Source organism: Schistocerca serialis, chromosome 1 (assembly GCF_023864345.2).
Source record: "Schistocerca serialis cubense isolate TAMUIC-IGC-003099 chromosome 1, iqSchSeri2.2, whole genome shotgun sequence".
In the NCBI taxonomy this organism is placed as follows: Eukaryota; Metazoa; Arthropoda; class Insecta; order Orthoptera; family Acrididae; genus Schistocerca; species Schistocerca serialis.
Window position 1 is genome coordinate 1,006,652,992 of NC_064638.1, and position 18,797 is coordinate 1,006,671,788.

The window sequence follows — 18,797 nt, forward strand, 5'->3', positions numbered from 1 at the left end:
CTAATCGTGTGATCACGTGGGGACGCGGCCGGGAGCGGCGAGGGCGGCTAGGAAACAGCTCCGCGCTCTCTTAGCTTCTGACCTCGGCCCCGAGTAGTCGCTCCTCTAGCCTCTGCCTCTCTGATGAGCAGACGGCAACCCCTCTTGGGGCTGCTCGTCCCTGCGTCGGCACCACTGTACCATCATTACAAGAATAAACTGGGTCCATTCCACTCAATTAATTTTCATTTTACAACGCCCTCCGCTCCTGACTTCTATCCTGACGAACAGTTGTAAACAGCAACGGAGTACATTATTGATTGATTCGTAGCTCGTTTCTTGTTCGTTTTAGTGGAAACTTAAATGTAAAAGGAAAACTACAGTTTTCATGGGCCAACAGAATACAATAAAGTTAGACAGCTCTCATTTTTGTTCACCAATGCGTCAGATTTCATATAAAGTTGAATGTTTCAGGAAATTAGAATCGGGGACAAAGTATGTTGTGGACTCAGGGGTTAAACCAAATTATGCACGTGACGCTGTGACTATGTCAAGCACAAAATTCACGTAGCAAGGCCACAGCATCCGTCCAGACAAGTCCTCGCCACAAGGGAAGAGGATTCTGATCACAGATGAGAACTCGAAATAAAATTCCGAGCAAACTGATGCCTAGCTCAGACCAATCGATTAATTAATTAACAATAAACCAAACCTAATTACTGAATTGATAGTACTAAATCCGTTCCCCCAAGTCCACAGACACTAGCGAGGTAATGTCTACATAGAGGACCATTGGTTTGGGAGGGGGGGGGGGGGGCGCAACCCAGTTGTTTCGGGTCGTCGTTGAAGCCACGCGTTGGTGAAGGCGCATAGAGTCCTCTCACGTTCTGAGAATACGCACCAGTTGAGGTTACCCAACTTGAGGGCCTGCACTCAGTCACTCCATGCGGCCAAGACAGCAGGAGCGGTTCCACCTCTCACCCCATCTAGGTTGACTACAAGGACCTCTCCGTGTACCGCGGAGGTCAACTGTAACTCATTACAGAGCCTTTGAATAACCTGGAGAGCTGCAGTCCTGCTCATTCTGCTGCAGTTCCTAGAGACTTCAACACCGCAAGGTTCAGTGCATGGCAGTTGCCGCTATTTAGTGGCTAGTGCTTCCCTTTACCTTAGAAACTGCCTAGTTTACTCATCCGCGAACCATTCGTGATGTTTAAAGTTACTAAGCACATCGGAGTTACAATGCTTGCAACTGTTCTAAGGCTAGTACTGCGAGATAGGATAACAGCACTGCATATAATTCGCAGCGTGGTAAGGCTGACCCCTTTTACTGTTACCATAAGCGTGACGCATAGTAGTTTTTTTCTGTTAGAGTGCTAACCGATATTTCATTTCCGTGACCTCTTTGGGACTGGTCTTTATTCCGAAGACGTTTTGTTGTGTGAACTTGTGTACTTGCAACCTGTCCTACAGCAAGTCCACAGCCCAAACACTGTGAGGGGTAATTAAGGGAACTTGTGGCAGGTCCAGCTGTCACTTAAGTGTTCACATTTGAATACACGATTATGCAGATTTTCCCAACTTTCATTTTCTGTATCAGTTCCTCACTAAGCTATGATGCACTTGCAGTAAGAAACTTAGTCCGACAACTGGCAGAGAAGGTCCGCTGGTGAGTGATCTACTGTGTAACAATGTTGGTCGGTGAGTCTTTGCTAATCTGCTGCAGGTACATTATCCAACACCTAGAGGCTACATTGCATCAAACTTCGGAGCATCTTTCAAGTTGCAATATTACTTTTCTTTCTTACTTAATGACTAGCTTCGAGCATAAGCTCATTACCAAATGGTCCAGTAAATATTTAACAACATCAATTACAAACGCAACATTCTTATACATCTCACTGAAACACTTCTTGTAAATTAATGCAGGGCTGAACTTCATTTGCACGTTAAACTCTGAAGTATTTACAGGCTTTCAGGATATGGTAAAAAGGACATCCGATCTGATCTATCGTACAACCTGCATAATACACTACTGGCCATTACAATTGCTACACCACGAAGATGACGTGCTATAGACGCGAAATTTAACCGACAAGAAGAAGATGCTCTGATATGCAAATGATCAGCTTTTTAGAGCATTCACACAAAGGTTGACACCGGTGGCGACTCCTAAAACGTGCTGACATGAGGAAAGTTTCCAACCGATTTATCATACACAAACAGCAGATGACCGGCGTTGCCTTGTGAAACATTGTTGTGATGCCTCGTGTAAGGAGGAGAAATGCGTACCATCACGTTTCCGACTTTCATAAACGTCGGATTGTAGCCTATCGCGATTGCGGTTTATCGTATCGCGACATTTCTGCTCGCGTTGGTCGAGATCCAATGACTGTTAGCAGAATATGGAATCGGTGGGATCAGGAGGGTAATACGAAACGCCGTGCCGTGCTGGATCCCAACGGCCTCGTATCACTAGCAGTCGAGATGACAGGCACCTTATCCGTATGGCTGTAACGGATCGTGCAGCCACGTCTCGACCCCTGAGTCAACAGATGGGGACCTTTGCAAGACAACAACCATCTGCACGAACAGTTCGACGACGTTTGCAACAGCATGGACTATCAGCTCGCATACTATGGTTGCGTTTACCCTTGACGCTGCATCACAGCCAGGAGCGCCTGCGATGGTGTACTCAACGACGAACCTGGGTGCACGAATGGCAAAACGTCACTTTTTCGGATGAATCTAGGTTCTGTTTACAACATCATGATGGTCGCATCCGTGTTTGGCGACATAGCGGTGAACGCACATTGGAAGCGTGTATTCGTCATCGCCATACTGGCGGATTACCCGGCGTGATGGTATGGGGTGCCACTGGTTACACGTCTCGGTCACCTCTTGTTAGCATTGACGGCGCTTTGAACAGTGGACGTTACATTTCAGATGTGTTACGACCCGTGGCTCTACCATTTATTCGATCCCTGAGAAACCCTACGTTTCAGCAGGATAATGCAGGTCTTGTACGGGCCTTTCTGGATACAGAAAATGTTCGACTGCTGCCCTGGACACCACATTCTCCAGATATCTGTCAAATTGAAAACGTCTGGTCAATGGTGGCCGGGCAACTGGCTCGTCACAATACGCCAGTCACTACTCTTGATGAACTGTGGTATCGTGTTGAAGCTGCATGGGCAGCTGTACCTGTACAAGCCATCCAAGCTCTGACTCAATGCCCAGGCGTATCAAGGCCGTTATTACGGCCAGAGGTGGTGGTTCTGGGTACTGATTTCTCAGGATCTATTCATCCAAACTGCGTGAAAATGTAATCACATGTTGTAGTATAATGTATTTGTCCAATGAATACCCGTTTATCATCTGCATTTCTTCTTGGTGTAGCAAGTTTAATGGCCAGTAGCGTTAAAGTAAGGTCAGGTTCTCGGTCATAGTGGTCGACAATTCGATATTTTGTTGATATACCTCGATGTGGACAGCTGAAAATGTGTGCCCCGACCGGGACTCGAACCCGGGATCTCCTGCTTACATGGCAGACGCTCTATCCATCTTTTTTTTTTTTTTTAATGTAGTGGACCGGTCGGGGCTCGCGGGGCAATGTGGGCAGGGGTCGAAACCTGAGGCCTGGCCACAGTGTCCCCCTCACCACCACCGAGCCTGTGGTGCTTAGGGAAGTGGGAGAAACAGGAATTAACAGTAGTGGAAGGCGTTGTCATTTATTTATTTGCATGTGTTTTTGTAAGATTCACTAATATCATGAAATTATGGGAACACATCGGCGAAAGAGAAAATAAATATAAATTCTGGTTAAAGAAAAAAAAAGGAAAAAGGAAAAGCAAAAAGAAATAAAATCCGCGCAATCTGCGACGCGCTCTCCCATCCGCGGAGGTCAGAAGTAGAATAGATCATGGGCGGTTGAAACTCAGACACCGCCGGGGGAGCAGGGGAGGGTGTCCTCTGAGCCAGGCACCCTTCAACTCAGTGGAGGTCTAACAAAGACCGCTCGAAGATAGTTAGCAAATAATGTTCGGTAACGTGACGTGTTTTCGAGAGCTGCATGGGCTGTTCGTAAATAGGTCCAGAAGTCGAGGCGGGATTTAGGGCCCTCATGAAAGAGATAAGCGACCGCCCACCCTTTGACCCACGTAATAGCATGACATTTGGCGGTGGGAAAATGTCGGTCCTCCGGGTATAGAAACATTCTAGGTTCGATTGTGTCTGGTGGCACCCGGAGACAGCAGACAATGATTTGCTGCACGAAGCGCCATACATCTTGCGATGAGGCGCATGTCAAACGGTGTTCATCAGTGTCCAGTTGCTGGCAAAGGAGACAAAGAGGGGATTCTGACTAGCCGATGTTGTGCAGGCGCTGCTTCGTGGCAAATTTCTTGTTGACTATGTGATACCACAGTGCCCAGACGTTCGTAGGGAGGAAGGGCTGGTGGACGGTAGTCCACACTATGGGCCACTGGATGGAGGGATGTTTGGTCTCCATCACATTCCGGGGAACACAGCGCAGCAACAGGCTGTAAAAATCCTTAGTCCTAGGTGGGCATGTATCTGGGAGACTGGTCGAAATATGGGGCAAATAAGGCACGATATGGCCGACAGACACCGTTGGTGAGGTGGAAGCAGGTATGAGGACCTCAAGCAAGCTGCGTGTTAGAGATGTACCCTGGCCCATCCACTGTTTTCTCATGGTACTCATGTACAAGGCTGCAGCTCGCATACGGACATTGACGAGCCCGACGCCACCATACTGTGAGGGCAGTGTAAGTGTCTCATAACGGACTTTAAACATTGAACCAGCCGTGAGATAATAGCCAAAAGCCGCCTGAAGGTTGCGCCCAATTGCAGTTGGCAGAGGGAGAACTTGCGCGATGTGAACTAATTTTGATGCCACATAAAGATTAATAAACTCAACCCGTTGAAGTGTGTCCTGGCGGCGCAAGAGGTTCTGGCGGACGTCGTTGCGAATGAGGTGTAACAGGCGACGGAAATTCGTTGCTGCTGTGCGTGTGACCGTGGGGATAAAGGTAATGCCCAGGTACCGGAAAGTCCACACAAGCGGCAGGGGTGCAACTTCACCCTCCTGGAGGCCTCGTCCAATGTGCATTGCAGAAGATTTGACAACATTCATGGCACTGCCAGCGGCAGCCCCATAACGGGAAATCAATTCGAGGACTTTCCGAATCTCAGAGCCGGAGCGAATGAGGAGGAGGTCATCAGCGAAAAGTTTGTTGGCGTATGGTGAGGCCAGAGAGCTTGGTCGTCACGCCACCAATAAAGGGCTCAAGGGCAATGGCATACAGGAGGGTAGAGAGGGGGCACCCCTGCCGTATCGAACGGCAGATAGGTATCGGCCCTGCTAAACGTCCATTGACTTGGACACGTGAACTGGCACTATCGTAAAGACGCCGGATGATGTCGAGAAACGGAGGGGGGATGCCCATTCGGGCTGCCACCGAAAACAGGAAACGATCACGCACTTTATCGAAGGCGCTGTCGAAATCTATAGCGACGACCGCTGTCCGGAGTCTGCAGGCCGCCGATATCGCAATTAAGTCGCGGCATTACCCTGTGGCAGTCTGTATGTTAACCTGTCCGTCAGGCGTGGTTTGCTCTGGCGAGAGGATATGAGGGAGTGTAGTTCGGAGCCGCATTGCCAGTAAGCGCGCGAAAATCTAGTAATCGGCATTGAGTAGGGTGAGCGGTCTGTAACTCGTGACCATCGAACCTCGGGCTGGTTTGTGGACTGGTATAATGATGCCCTCAGCAAAGGCGGGTGGGATTGCTTGGTCAGATGTCATCAGTTCTTGATACATAGTCGTCCACCATGGTGCCATGAGGTCCCGAAAGATACGGTAAAACTCAATCGGTAAGCCGTCAATGCCGGGCGATCTGTTGACTGCACCCGTGGCGATTGCGTTGTTGACTTCGTCTAGCGTGACCGCCACTGTCAAAGCATCCGCCTCCGTGTGGGGGAGAGTGCGCGTGACGTAATGCAAAATGGAGTCGTCTGCTGCAGTTTCAGCGTCTTCATCACTATAACTACGACGGTAGTGCTCGACGAATGCGTGGACGATGTCATTCTGAGTGGTCACCTGCGTTCCATGAGGTGTGGTCAGTGCTGATGATCTGCCGACGACGCCTTCGTTTGTCGGACACTATATGATGCATGGATGGAGTTTCTAAAACCGCGTGATCGTGGCGCCGCGTCCGTATCACGACCCCTTGCAGTTTCCGGCGTGCCAGCGCAATTATCTTCGCCTTAGTTCTTTGCCGTTCCAACTGGTTGTCCGGGGTTGGCGGTTGAGCATCCAGATCTCGGAGAATCGCGTAATAGAAGTCAACAGTGGTGCGATGCCAGTCGGTCATGTCCTTCCCGTATCTCATCAGTGTCCTCCGGATCGCCGGCTTGGCGCAGTCCAACCATCATGTCAATGTCGAGTGGTAGCGGGGAAGGCGTCGTTCGCAGGTTGTCCACGTTTCAGAGACTTGTTGGCGTCACGCCACGTCATGCAAGTGTGAGGTATTGACTTTCCATGGCGCACGGCTGCGCCATACTGATTGCGGCGGAAGGAGGACCGTACAGATGAAAGCGCAATGGTCGGAAAAGGCCAGCGGCCAGCGTTCGGCGCCCCGTATCGCAGATATAAGAGTTTGTGAGACATATATCCTGTCTAGTCGGCTTGCGGAATGACTTGTAAGAAAGGTATGGCCAGAAAGGTCGCCGTGTTGAACTTCCCAGGTATCGTGAAGCAGGAGGTCTCGCACCACTATACGTAGCTCCTGGCATGTAGTATAGTGGGGAATCTGATCTTTAGGATGCAGAACGCAGTTAAAATCACCTCCTAGTAGGCAATGGTCATAACGCCCTAAAAACAGGGGAGCGATTTCCTCGGAATAAAACTGGGCTCGTTCATGCCGTCGGTCGGTGCCTGAGGGATCGTAGACATTAATGATGCGTGGCCCCATGGCAGTGAGTGCCATGCTCCGAGCTGATGGAAGGAAGGCGACATCGGTCACAGAAATCCCGTGGCGGACGTACATGGCCACCCCGCAGCCCATAGGATCACTCGCGGTTGCGTGGGCGGTATAGCCATTGATATCCGGGAAACTAGCCAAGTGAACTTCCCGCAGAAGGGCGAAATCGATATCTGAAGCCCAGAACATCTCCTGCATAATGCGGATTTTCACCCTGGAACGGATGTTGTTGGTGTTGATGGTTGTTATCCGGTAGGCCTGGTGTCGGATTGCTGGAGGCTGGTCCACTCCGCCGTCCGCGCAAGGGTGTGGGCGTCGCAGCGGAACGTTATCCCGCTGGCCCGCAGGGGAGTCTGGGGAGAGTATGATTAGTGGTGCGGCCGTGACGGCGAAGGGTCCCGTAACGGGTCCTGCTCCTTGACCTCCTCCTCGTGCCACGCCGTGGAAGCGGAAACTGGTGTATCGTCCATTTTGTCTGCAGAAGATGTTGTAATTGTGCGTGGTGTAGGGTCGCCTGTGATACGTTCATGATTTAGTTCAGCGTCAGCACGGGGTGCAGGCACACCGATAGATGTCTCCGCGCTCATTACGTCTTAGTTAGCCGTAGTGGGTTCTGAGGCCTCGTGCTGGTCGACGGTTACGTCCTCCTCGACTTGTAACGTCTCCTCTTGGCCGGAAACGGTGCGACGTCTTCGCTTGCGACGTTTCGGGGAACGTTGTTTCCTTTTGCGACCCTCCGTGTCCGACGACGGAAGGGAGTCGCGTCGTTCTGGCAGAAAGGCCGCTGTAGGGACGATGAGCGAGTCGATCTCCATCGTGTTTCCGAGGTCAGGGTCAGCGTCTGGTTGCGCCGGCATCTTCGGAGCGGCGTCGATGGCCGGCCGAGACGGCGGGTCGTCCGAGGCGCTCTCCGTCGGTGTCTGGTCGGGCTCGTTGGTGGCGTCGTCTGTGGTGACCGGGCGACGTTGCAAAGTGGTAGGAGAAGCTAGAGCAGCGGCATAGGTCACCGGTAGCACTGTAGGTTGCGACGTAGGTGGTTATTCGGCAGCTGGAAGTTGCGTAATACGCCGTTGTAGGCATTCGGATCTAAGGTGGCCTTCTTTGCCGCACCCGGAACAGGTCCGAGGCTGGCCGTCGTATATAATTATTGCACGGCCGGGACGTGGCTTCGGAGATCTATGGTGACCTTTCGGACCCCGTTTAGGACAGGATACGTCCGAAACTGTGTCCACTTCTCCGCAGTGTGGCCATGGACTGTGCCGTATGGGCGTAATGCCGCGACGACTTCCTCAGCAGGAAGTTCGAATGGCAATTCGAAAATGCTTATCGTTCGCATACCTAAGCCTGCGTGGTCGACGGTTACCTCCCCCACATTGCCATCAGCGTGACAGAAGCGGAGCCCCTGTTTGGTCTCACGTAGTATGCGTTCGCACGCCGCGTCGTTAATGATTTTCACATAGACCGTGCTGCTCACGATGGACTAATGTATGCCGATAATATCGGTCGCCGGGATCTTCACTTCCTCTCGCATAAAACGCTCCACCTCGAGTGCTTTGGGTAGGGCATAATCGTTGCAGAAATTAAATCGGAGTGTTGATTTACGGTAACGGTTCGCCATGGATCGTACAAGGTAAGCCGGCACTTAAGCAACGGCCGTCAGAAAGTAAACAAGGCGAGCTCGCGCGCCGCACGAAGTCAACACGTACGCGTCCGCTCTGTTGCCCTGCCGAAGGCAGACTGTAGGACACAGATGAATAGCGCGACTGCAGGGTCTTATCCCTTGCACGCCCCCATGAGACTCACATTCCCAACTGTCCACAATTCTACAAATGTAATGTACCTTATAGACATTTGCCCATTCACTCATTCTCCACCTTGGCTCCTCCGGAGACCCAAACTTATTTTAGATTTGACTAACTTTAAGAAAGATAGCACACCAGATTTTAGATTCCAATCTCTGTTTTTTTAACATTTTAGATATGCATCACGGTTTTACTGTCGTTTACACTGATGGCTCCAAACGAGAGAATTTCCTTGGCTGTTCTGTGGTGTTCCCTGATCATATTACCCGGATTCGCCTCCCTGCTGAATATACCGTTTTCGCAGCGGAGCTCCACGCGATCCTGAAGGCACTGGAGCTGATGCATCGTGTTCAGGGCGATCGATTTCTTCTCTGCTCCGATTCTCTTAGTGCCTTACAATCACTGCAGAACCTATACCCGACTGAGGAGATGGTCCGGCTGATATGTGACCAACTGTACTTGCTCCAACGGCGGGGTAAAGAGGTATCCTTCTGCTGGGTGCCTGATCATGTCGGCATATGGGGCAATGAACAGGCCGATCGGGCTGCCAAGGAGGCCTGCAGAGAGCAGGATGTGGTCCAGTGTCCTATCCCCTTGCAATCGGTCATTGCTGCACTCCACAGGAAGTGCATGGCGTTGTGGGAGGACGATAGGCTGGCGGTGACGGCCAATAAACTGCGGTTGGTAAAGTCAACCACTCGGCCGTGGCGTTCCTCCTGCCGGTTGCTCAGGCGGGAAGAGGTGGCCCTCACACGTCTTCGGATCGGGCACTGTCCTCTCACACATAGCTTTTTATTACGGCGGGAGGATCCTCCGTTTTGTGATGCTTGTGGTGTGCACATCTCTGTCCGGCACATTTTAAAAGACTGCATTTTATACCGAGATGGACGGGCAGAAGCACAAGTTGATGGGGATCTGCCTTCTGTTTTAGCTAATGATGAGACGTGTGTGTCTAGGGTTTTTAAGTTTTGTGATGTGTCTCGACTCTGGCCTAAACTTTTAGGCTGGAGGTTTTAGTGTATTGCAGAGTGGCTGACTCCTCCCCTTTTTTCCTTGTGGTCAGCCAGCCACTTCCATCTGCTGCATTGTTTTAGCTCCCTCTTTCATTTTCTTCCTGTGTTGTCCATGTTTTACTGTTGATACCCTGCTTCATCCCACGCTTCGGTGTGGATGAGCACATATTTTTCAACGGTTGTTACCCGTGTTTTATGTTCCGTTTTATATTCCTGTTCTGGGATTTTTCTTGACACCCGTCTCCATATGTTACTGAACGGGCGCTGAAGACCTTGCTGTCGTGCGCCCAAAAACCCCTCTACTACTACTACTACTACTACTACTACTACTACTACTCATTACTCGCGTACGCTTTGGCGATTCCCGTAAGAGTTTGGGCAACCTGTGCGCATTCGCACAGACGAAGGTCAATGGCTGGGTAGCCTTTAACTATATATATATGAAGACAGCAACTGTTCTCGAAAGAACAGATTACTATTGTTGACCGTGCAGATTTTTCCCTGGAATAAATGATGACTAACTGAAACCCTCAGCTGCCGACAGGTGTTGTTGATATATCTCGATGTGGACAGCTGAAAATGTGTGCCCCGACCGGGACTCGAACCCGGGATCTCCAGCTTACATGGCAGACGCTCTATCCATCTGCACGGGAGGCGTGCAACGGTTGGTCCCCGCAGTCGCGTTATTCATCTGTGTCCTCGGTGGCTCAGATGGATAGAGCGTCTGCCATGTAAGCAGGAGATCCCGGGTTCGAGTCCCAGTCGGGGCACACATTTTCAGCTGTCCACAACGAGGTATATCAACAACACCTGTCGGCAGCTGAGGTTTTCAGTTAGTCATCATTTATTCCAGGGAAAAAAAGCTGCACGGCCAACAACAGTAATCCGTTCTTTCGAGAACAGTTACTGTCTTCATATATATAATTCGATATTTACTTCAATTTTTTGAAAAGTATGTGTGTCTAGAATGTTGGGACGAAAAGCTTTTATAATCAGTGCGTTAGAAAAGTTTCTACAGCTCATTGTTCGAAGCAGTGTCGCGGCCGCTATGGGGCGCTCTCAGCCGGAGATTCCCAGCTCACGTAGAAAACTTATCGTGTCCTGAGACAAGTTCACAAAATTATTTATATTGCAATATGCATGCACAATGTGTGCAGGCTGCCTAGCGCAACGTATCCAGCACAGCCAAATCGACTTTTCTCGCCGAGAAGGACAAGAGCATAGGAACTGCTGATATAGGTCCTGGAATTGCAGACTAAACATAAGCAACGAAGACCCTTTTTTGTCAAATTTTGGTCAAAATTGGTCAAAACATAATTTTTGGTTTGCCATATTGGATTAGCCATTATGAATTTTGAAAATCTAACTTTATATTTCTGTTTAGAGAAATAAAAAATATATCATAAAATTTAGTTTTTATGCAAATTGAACTAATAATACGTGTAAAAGTAGTCCCTAAACCTTAAACAAGTTTTTCTGGAGAAAGAATTTTTCAAAACTGCGTGCAGCGTACAACAAAAACATTTAAACCTATTAACTTCTACCTTTGAGCCCCGAAGAGTAAACATATCTCTTGGGAGCTTAAACTTTTGACATTTGTTAATATTAACTATTCTTTGTAAGGCCAAAAGAAAAAAAAGGAAAAATCTAACTCAAAGTACGCCTGGTACCAAATCGTTAAATTAAAGGTTATTTCATTGTGGTGAGATATAAGCTCCAATAAATTTAGTGCCCTGTCGACAGACAATTTGATAAAGCACTGAAAGACTTAAGTCGAAACAAGGCCCCGGGAGTAGGCAACATCCAGTCTTGGGAGAGCCAGCCTTGACAAAATTCTTGCATCTGGTGAGAAAAAATGTATGAGACAGGCGAAATACCCTCGCACTTCAAGAAGAATATAATAATCCCGATTGCAGAGAAAGCAGGTGCTGACAGGTGTCATAATTAGCGAACTATCAGTTTAATAGGTCACGGCTGAAAAATACTAACAGGAATCCTCCACAAGAATGAAAAACTAGTTGGGACCGACCTTGGGGAAAATCAGTTTGGATTCCGGAGAAATGTGGGAACGCACGAGGGAATACTGACCCTACGACTTCTCATAGGAGATACGTTAAGAAAAGGCAAACCTACGTTTATAGCACTTGTAGACTTAGAGAAAGTTTTTGACAATGTTGACTGGAATACTCTCTTTCAAATTCTGAAGGTGGCACTGGTAAAATACAGTGAGCGAAATGCTATTTACAATGTGTACAGAAACCAGATGGCAGTTGTAAATGTCGAGCGGCACGAAAGGAAAGCACTGGATAAGAAGGGGGTGAGATAGGGTTGCAGCCTCTCCCAGATGTTATTCAATCTGCATATCGAGCAAGCAAAAAGGAAACAAGAGAAAAATTTGGAGTAGGAATGAGAATCCAGACAGAAGAAATAAAAACTTTGAGGTTTGCCGATGACATTGTAATTCTGGAGAATAATGGAATGTAGTCTATTTAAAGCGGGCTATGATGAGGGAATTATATTAGGTAATGAGACACTTCAAGTAGTATATGAGTTTTGCTAGTTGGGAAGCAAAATACCGGATGATGGTCGAAGTATGGAGGGTATAAAATGCAGACTGGCAATGGCAAGAAAAGCGTTTCTGAAGGAGAGAAATTTGCTAACATCAGGTACACATTTAAGCGTCAGAAAGCCCATTTTGAAAGTATTTTTATGGAATGTAGCTATGTATGGAAGCGAAATATGGACGACAAACTGTTTAGAGAAGAAGATAATAGAAACTTTTGAAATAAGGTGCTAAGAAGAATGATGAAGATTAGATGGGCAGATCATGTAACTAATGACGAAGCACTGAACAGAATTGGGGAGAAGAGAAAGTTGTGGTACAAAGTGACTAAAAGAAGGGATCGGTTGGTAGGACACTTTCTGAGGTATGAAGGTTTCAGCAATTTAGTACTGAAGGGAAGCGTGGAGTGTAAAAAACGTAGAGGGAGACCAAAGGACGAACACAACAAGCAGATTGAGGGATGTATGTTGCAGTAGTTTCTCGGACATGAAGAAGCTTGCACAGGACGGAGTAGGATGGAGAGCTGCATAGAGCCAGTCTCTGGACTGAAGGCCAGAACAACAACATCGACAGATGTAATCCATTTTCAATTTTAGATAACTCCTGAGGGGCTACACAGCAATGCACTCTGCGTACTTCAAACTCGCAGTCCCTTGATCAAACCATGATTACCGGCGCCAATTTTTGGTAATGAAAATAGGGTTGGAAGTATGATCTGTCATAATCTCCAAACAGATCCTTTGTATGTCTGTTAATTGTCTCAAAAATATTCCAAACTTTTCCCACGTTTTGCTCGTCTGAATGAGCGTTGAGGTCCGACACTCCTTGTAAACGCCATGTACATTGGAATAAGTAGTGAGCTTGACTCACCGTGAGATCGGCGACGGCTAGCGAGACGATGAAGAAGTTCTGGACGATGCGCAGCGGCTTGTAGGTGAAGACGCTGAGGATGACGAGCACGTTGCCGACGATGGTGATGAGGATGATGAGCGAGAGCGTGATGGCGGTGAGCGCGGCCTCCCACTCGGGCACGACGAGGCGCACGCCCAGCACGCTGGGGTAGTCGCGGCGGCCGCCACACGCGTCGCCGGCCGACAGCGCATCCTGCGGCTCCTCTCCCGCCGCCGCCGACGCATTCAGCAGCGACGCCGTCTGCAGCTCGACGCGCACCATGGCGCCCACTGCTCAGGTCCACAGTTACACCACGGGACTCACTAGCCTGTCGGCACCACGTCCCTCACGCACGTCATCGCCGACGAATCGCTGCTGTCCCCCTCACAGATAGCACCAATCAGCCGTTCGGACTTCACTGCAGTGACATTACCACGCCACAAAACACTGTGCGCCTGAGAGTCACTCCCACACGGTTCACCATGCACGAACAGACATTTTCGTCTTCGCAGCAACAGAAGAGGTTTGAAATTGTTTTGGTTTACAAGAGATCAAGGTGACCTATCAACAAGACCACTCTCGCTGAAAATTGTCCGTATTTAGTCTAGAATTTCAGCATCTCGGGTACTTTTCAAAGCGAAATCGCGGACTCAAGTACATTCAAGTCTGAATTTCGTTTCATTCGAAGCTAAGGAACTGAAAAAAACACATCAAAGAGATAAGTGATTGAGCAATGCAAAAGGAAGGATCAGTATAGTATGTGACGTTGATAGTAAGCTGTCCTGCTGATACCCATCAGCTGTAATTACTTCCGATAACGTGGAGCATCCTAATACATACGTATCATTTGTGCAGGGAACTAATCTAATGCACAATCGCCCAGCAGTCTTCCACGGCGACAGTCCCACCTCCAGAGTTGTGTAGAGGGGTTGACGATATCAGCGGCCAGCGCAGTAGCGGGGCGGGGCCCTCAGATATTAGCCGCGATGTGCGCAGGTCGACCAGCGGAAGCCGGCGCGGCGTGGGCGTGGAGCCCCGCTGGCTGCTGCGGCGCTCGTGATTTATCGCTGACGGTGCGGCGCCGAAGAGGACGAAGGCCGAGGGGCGAGGGCGACGCCGCGCCGCGCACGGCTGCGCTGCGCTCGGCTGGGCCGGGCCTCCGCTGGCCGGCGCTGGGCAGGGCCGGGCCGGGTGGGGCTCAGATAGCGCTGCAGTCAGCAGCGGCCGGCGAACCCCTCTGGAGGGCCTTCGATCTGCAACAGCCAAGAACGTCCTCCTCAAAGCCCGCCTCTCCTCTGACATTTCGAGGGCCTCCAAACCGCCGCCGCTGATGGCCGCCCCGCATACTGGGGGGTTATTTACTGCTCCATTGTTAAAGTACATGTATTAAAGAGGATACACAGCGTGGCCTGCAGCTCAGAGTCGTCGTCAGCCGCGGTAATTAATGCTAGTGTGCTGCTTTAACACAACATCATGGTTTCAGAAAGAGATTAAAGAAATGTGTAAAAAAAGGGAAAAGTGCTTATCTTAAAACAAAAGAGTCTTACGGAGATTACAAAAGAGCTCGTACTGATACAAAATCACTAGTGAAACGTCCGCAGCTCGTGGTCTTGCGGTAGCCTTCTCGCTTCCCGTTCACGGGGTCCTGGGTTCGATTCCCGGCGGAGTCAGGGATTTTCTCTACCTCGAGATGACTGGGTCTTGTGTGCCTTTCATCATCATTTCATCCTCATTCACCCGGAAGTCACCGAAGTGGCATTAAAGAACTTGTGGTGCGGCGGCCGAACTGCCCCGCGATCGGTCACCCGGCCACCAATGCCATACGATCATTATTACTAGTGAAACGTTGTAAACAGCAAATCTTAAAAATTTAGAACTGACTTCTGTGGGTTGCAGAAACAAATTTGGAGAATATTCGACACCAGAATAAACAGTTAAACGAATTTTAGAAAGTGAGTGACACAAATGACGAATCATAAGTTAAATATTTAACAGAGTAATATACAAGTAAGAAATCCCCAGAATACGAAGAGATATCAGAGATCAGAATACAAATAAGTGATGATGTAAATGTTTCACATCCAGAGGCAGAAGAAGCTGTTTAGCATGTTAAAAAATAGGGACTTTCATGGGAAAGATAGGATACCTAATCAATTACTGAAGTGTGGAGGATTTCCTCTAATGGAACAATAAACCTAGCTGGTTAACAGCACCATAACTGGTAATATATATACTAAGGTGGTAGCTGTTCTTTCGGACATGTCTGAAGGCTCACCGGCCACTTGACCATCTTCTTCTTCTGTGCGAATGCACAAACAGTGTCCGAACTCTTACGGGAATCGGCAACGCGCCGCGAGTAATGTGTATAACGGGCGGGGGCACTACGAATGTAGTGCGGTACAATACGTTGAGAATGTCGGTTTCGCGGAAGGCGTGCCAGAGATAAATCCCTGCAGTCTCGCTATCCTCTGTGTCCTCGGTGGCTCAGATGGATAGAGGGTCTGCCATGTAAGCAGGAGATCCCGGGTTTGCGTTCCGGTCGGGGCACACATTTTCATCTGTCCTCGTTGACGTATGTCAACGCCTGTAAGCATCTAAGGGTGTTCATTTAAAAAATGGTCCAAATGGCTCTGAGCACTATGGGACTCAACTTCTGAGGTCATTAGTCCCATAGAACTTAGAACTAGTTAAACCTACCTAACCTAAGGACATCACACACATCCATGCCCGAGGCAGGATTCGAACCTGCGACCGTAGCGGTCTCGCGGTTCCAGACTGCAGCGCCTAGAACCGCACGACCACTTCGGCCGTTGGTGTTCATTTCATTGTAATAATTGATAATAACGTTCCAGACGAGTCAAGACCTAGTATTACAATTCTCATGTAAAAAAAAAAGGAGATAAGAGAAGCCCATCCATGCACAAAGGGATAAATGTAACTAGTTCCCTTCTTAAACACATAAAAAAATAATTGAAAATAAAATAAAAAGCATTATAACCCATCCTCAGAACCAGTGTGGTTTCAGACCTAGTAGGTCCTGTTGAGACACAGTATTCATTCTTAGACAGGTTTACAGAAGGCTTTCGATAGGATTCAGTTAACTTAAACTTTGTATTCTGCCATACGGCAGGTCTTGTCATGGGGGAAGCCTAGTCATAGGGGGCCACTGCATGAGCGTCTAGAGAAGCGATTCCAGTGGTGGTTTCCCGTTGCCTTCCACTGATAATGATGAAATGATAATGAGGACAACACAACACCCAGTCCCTCAGCGGATAAAATCTTCGAGATATGGTAAACCTGCTCCATAAACGGGAGTTCCCTCCAGCTTAATAGAAACAGTTGAAGACATTTGTTCCAACAGGCGAAAACAGGTTCCGGGTTAACTAGCTGTATAGCAATTAACAGTGGTCTTACACAACGTGACTCTTTGAGCCCACTACTGTCTAATATAACCATGGACGAGATGATAAAAATGGTATTGGCTGGTACAATGGGGTACGAACAAATCAGTATCACTTGTTATGCTGACGATGTGCTTCTGCTGGCAATTAGTGAAGATAATATATGGAAACTTACACATATATTTAACGCGGTAGCCAAAACCCTAAATATTGTCATATCCACTCAAAAAAACAGATTTATGACCACATCTATGAAACCAATTAGATGCAAACTGTAAGTACCTGTAAAAAGTATTCAACTGGTAATGACATTTAAATAGTCTGGTATTGACCTGTCCATCAGTGTAAATGTCGAAAACTATGTTAGAGAACAAGTAGCAAAAGCAAATAAAGTGGTACAGTTTTAGAATGATACTATTTGGTAAAAGCAGCAGATAGGAAATGATGCAAAGGCGCAAACATGTAAAACAATAGTGAGATCAGTCACGAGATGACTGCGACAAGACCGGAATTATTAAAAACGAAAATACCTTTGGAAGCCACGGAAATTAAAATTTTACGGAGGATTACATGGAAGACACTGCGAGGTCGAGAGAGAAACGAAAACATTAGAAAAATTCAAAATGTTCAAATGTGTGTGAAATCTTATGGGACTTAACTGCTAAGGTCATCAGTCCCTAAGCTTACACACTACTTAACCTAAATAATCCTAAGGACACACACACACACACCCATGCCCGAGGGAAGACTCGAACCTCCGGTGGGACCAGCCGCATAGTCCATGACTACAGTCCCTAGACCGCTCGGCTAATCCCGCGCGGCATTAGAAAAGTGCATAAAGTGAACTCCACTAATGAGTGGGCAGATAAGAGAAACATGAATTGAACGAATACTTAGACAAGATTGATTATGAAAGTCATAAGCCATAAATTATCAGCTAGCCGCAACTCGTGAAGTCCTGTCTGATTTCCCACATAGCCAGCATCGCCCTGTTATCTTAAAAGTCGGAATTAACATCCCAATCATAAAATCCTTTCCTCGCCCACGATGGAATTTCCAGAAGGCAGACTGGGCCACCTTTGCAGAAAACCTTGACAAGTGTCTAGGTTGGATAACCCCGACTAGGGACAACTATGACAGATTTGTGGGAGCAGTCATCGTCACGGCTAAGAGGAATGTACCCAGAGGCTACCGGAAAGAGTACATCCCTGGTTGGAATGAGAGATGCGAAGACCTGTACCAGGAATTTACCGAAACCAACAACCAAGAAATCGCGGACGAACTGTTGCACAGCTTAGACGCAGCTCGACGGGAAAAATGGATGGACACCGTGGAGAATCTAGATTTCACTAATTCCAGTAGGCAAGCATGGACCCTACTCCGTAACCTGGGAGGCAGTAAACGTAAAATAAAAGACACCCACCCGATAACCCCTAACAATGTGGCCGCACACATAGGTAGAACCTCAAGAGCATCAAGGGACAGAACACACACCACGACCGTCAAACGTGAATTAAGATCCTTAAAACAAAGGGCATCGCCTACCTCCGAATTTTCCCAGCCTATCACAGCGGAAGAAGTTGCAGCAGCCTTGTCAAAAATCAAAAGTGGCAAGGCTCCCGGCTTCGATGGCATCCACCCGGAATTCCTACTTCACTGTGGAAAATATACTAGAACATGGCTCGCAAACTTCTTAACAGATATTTTACAATTGGGTAATATCCCACACCAGCTTAAACGAGCAAAGATTATAGCGATACTAAAGCCAGGCAAACCCAATGACATGCCCCAAAACTACCGCCCTATCGCTCTGCTGAACTGTGTCTATAAGCTGTTGGAACGTATCATCTACAACAGAATAAGTGGAAAAATTCTTGAAGTGGTACCGATTGAACAGGCAGGTTTTCGACCCAACCGCAATTGCACCGACCAGATCCTCTCCCTAGCAACTCATATAGAGGCGAGCTTTCAGAAAAAACTCAAAACGTCAGTAGCCTTTATTGACCTATCAGCCGCTTATGATACCGTTTGGCGACAAGGCCTGATATTTAAGTTGCTGCGGGTCATACCATGTAATAAGCTGGCCAACCTCATTGATAACATGCTCACAGATAGAAGTTTCAGAGTCATAATGGGCGACTTAAAA

At 48.2% G+C, this 18,797-nt stretch overlaps 1 protein-coding gene and 1 long non-coding RNA gene across 2 annotated transcripts in view; both read right to left on the bottom strand.

Annotated features, from left to right (window-relative positions):
- The window catches only part of LOC126413331 (putative tyramine receptor 2), a 95,807-nt gene extending 81,446 nt beyond the window's left edge, over positions 1-14,361 (bottom strand). The window contains exon 1 of the mRNA XM_050083242.1: positions 13,230-14,361. Within this exon, the coding sequence (XP_049939199.1) occupies positions 13,230-13,532 (303 nt within the window). The 5' untranslated portion in view covers positions 13,533-14,361. The remainder of the gene's footprint in view (positions 1-13,229) is intronic.
- Positions 14,362-14,385: 24 nt separating this feature from the next.
- LOC126413338 (uncharacterized) overlaps positions 14,386-18,797 on the bottom strand; it is a 1,775,741-nt gene continuing 1,771,329 nt past the window's right edge. Inside the window, exon 8 of the long non-coding RNA XR_007575369.1 lies at positions 14,386-14,503. This is a non-coding gene — a long non-coding RNA (uncharacterized LOC126413338). The remainder of the gene's footprint in view (positions 14,504-18,797) is intronic.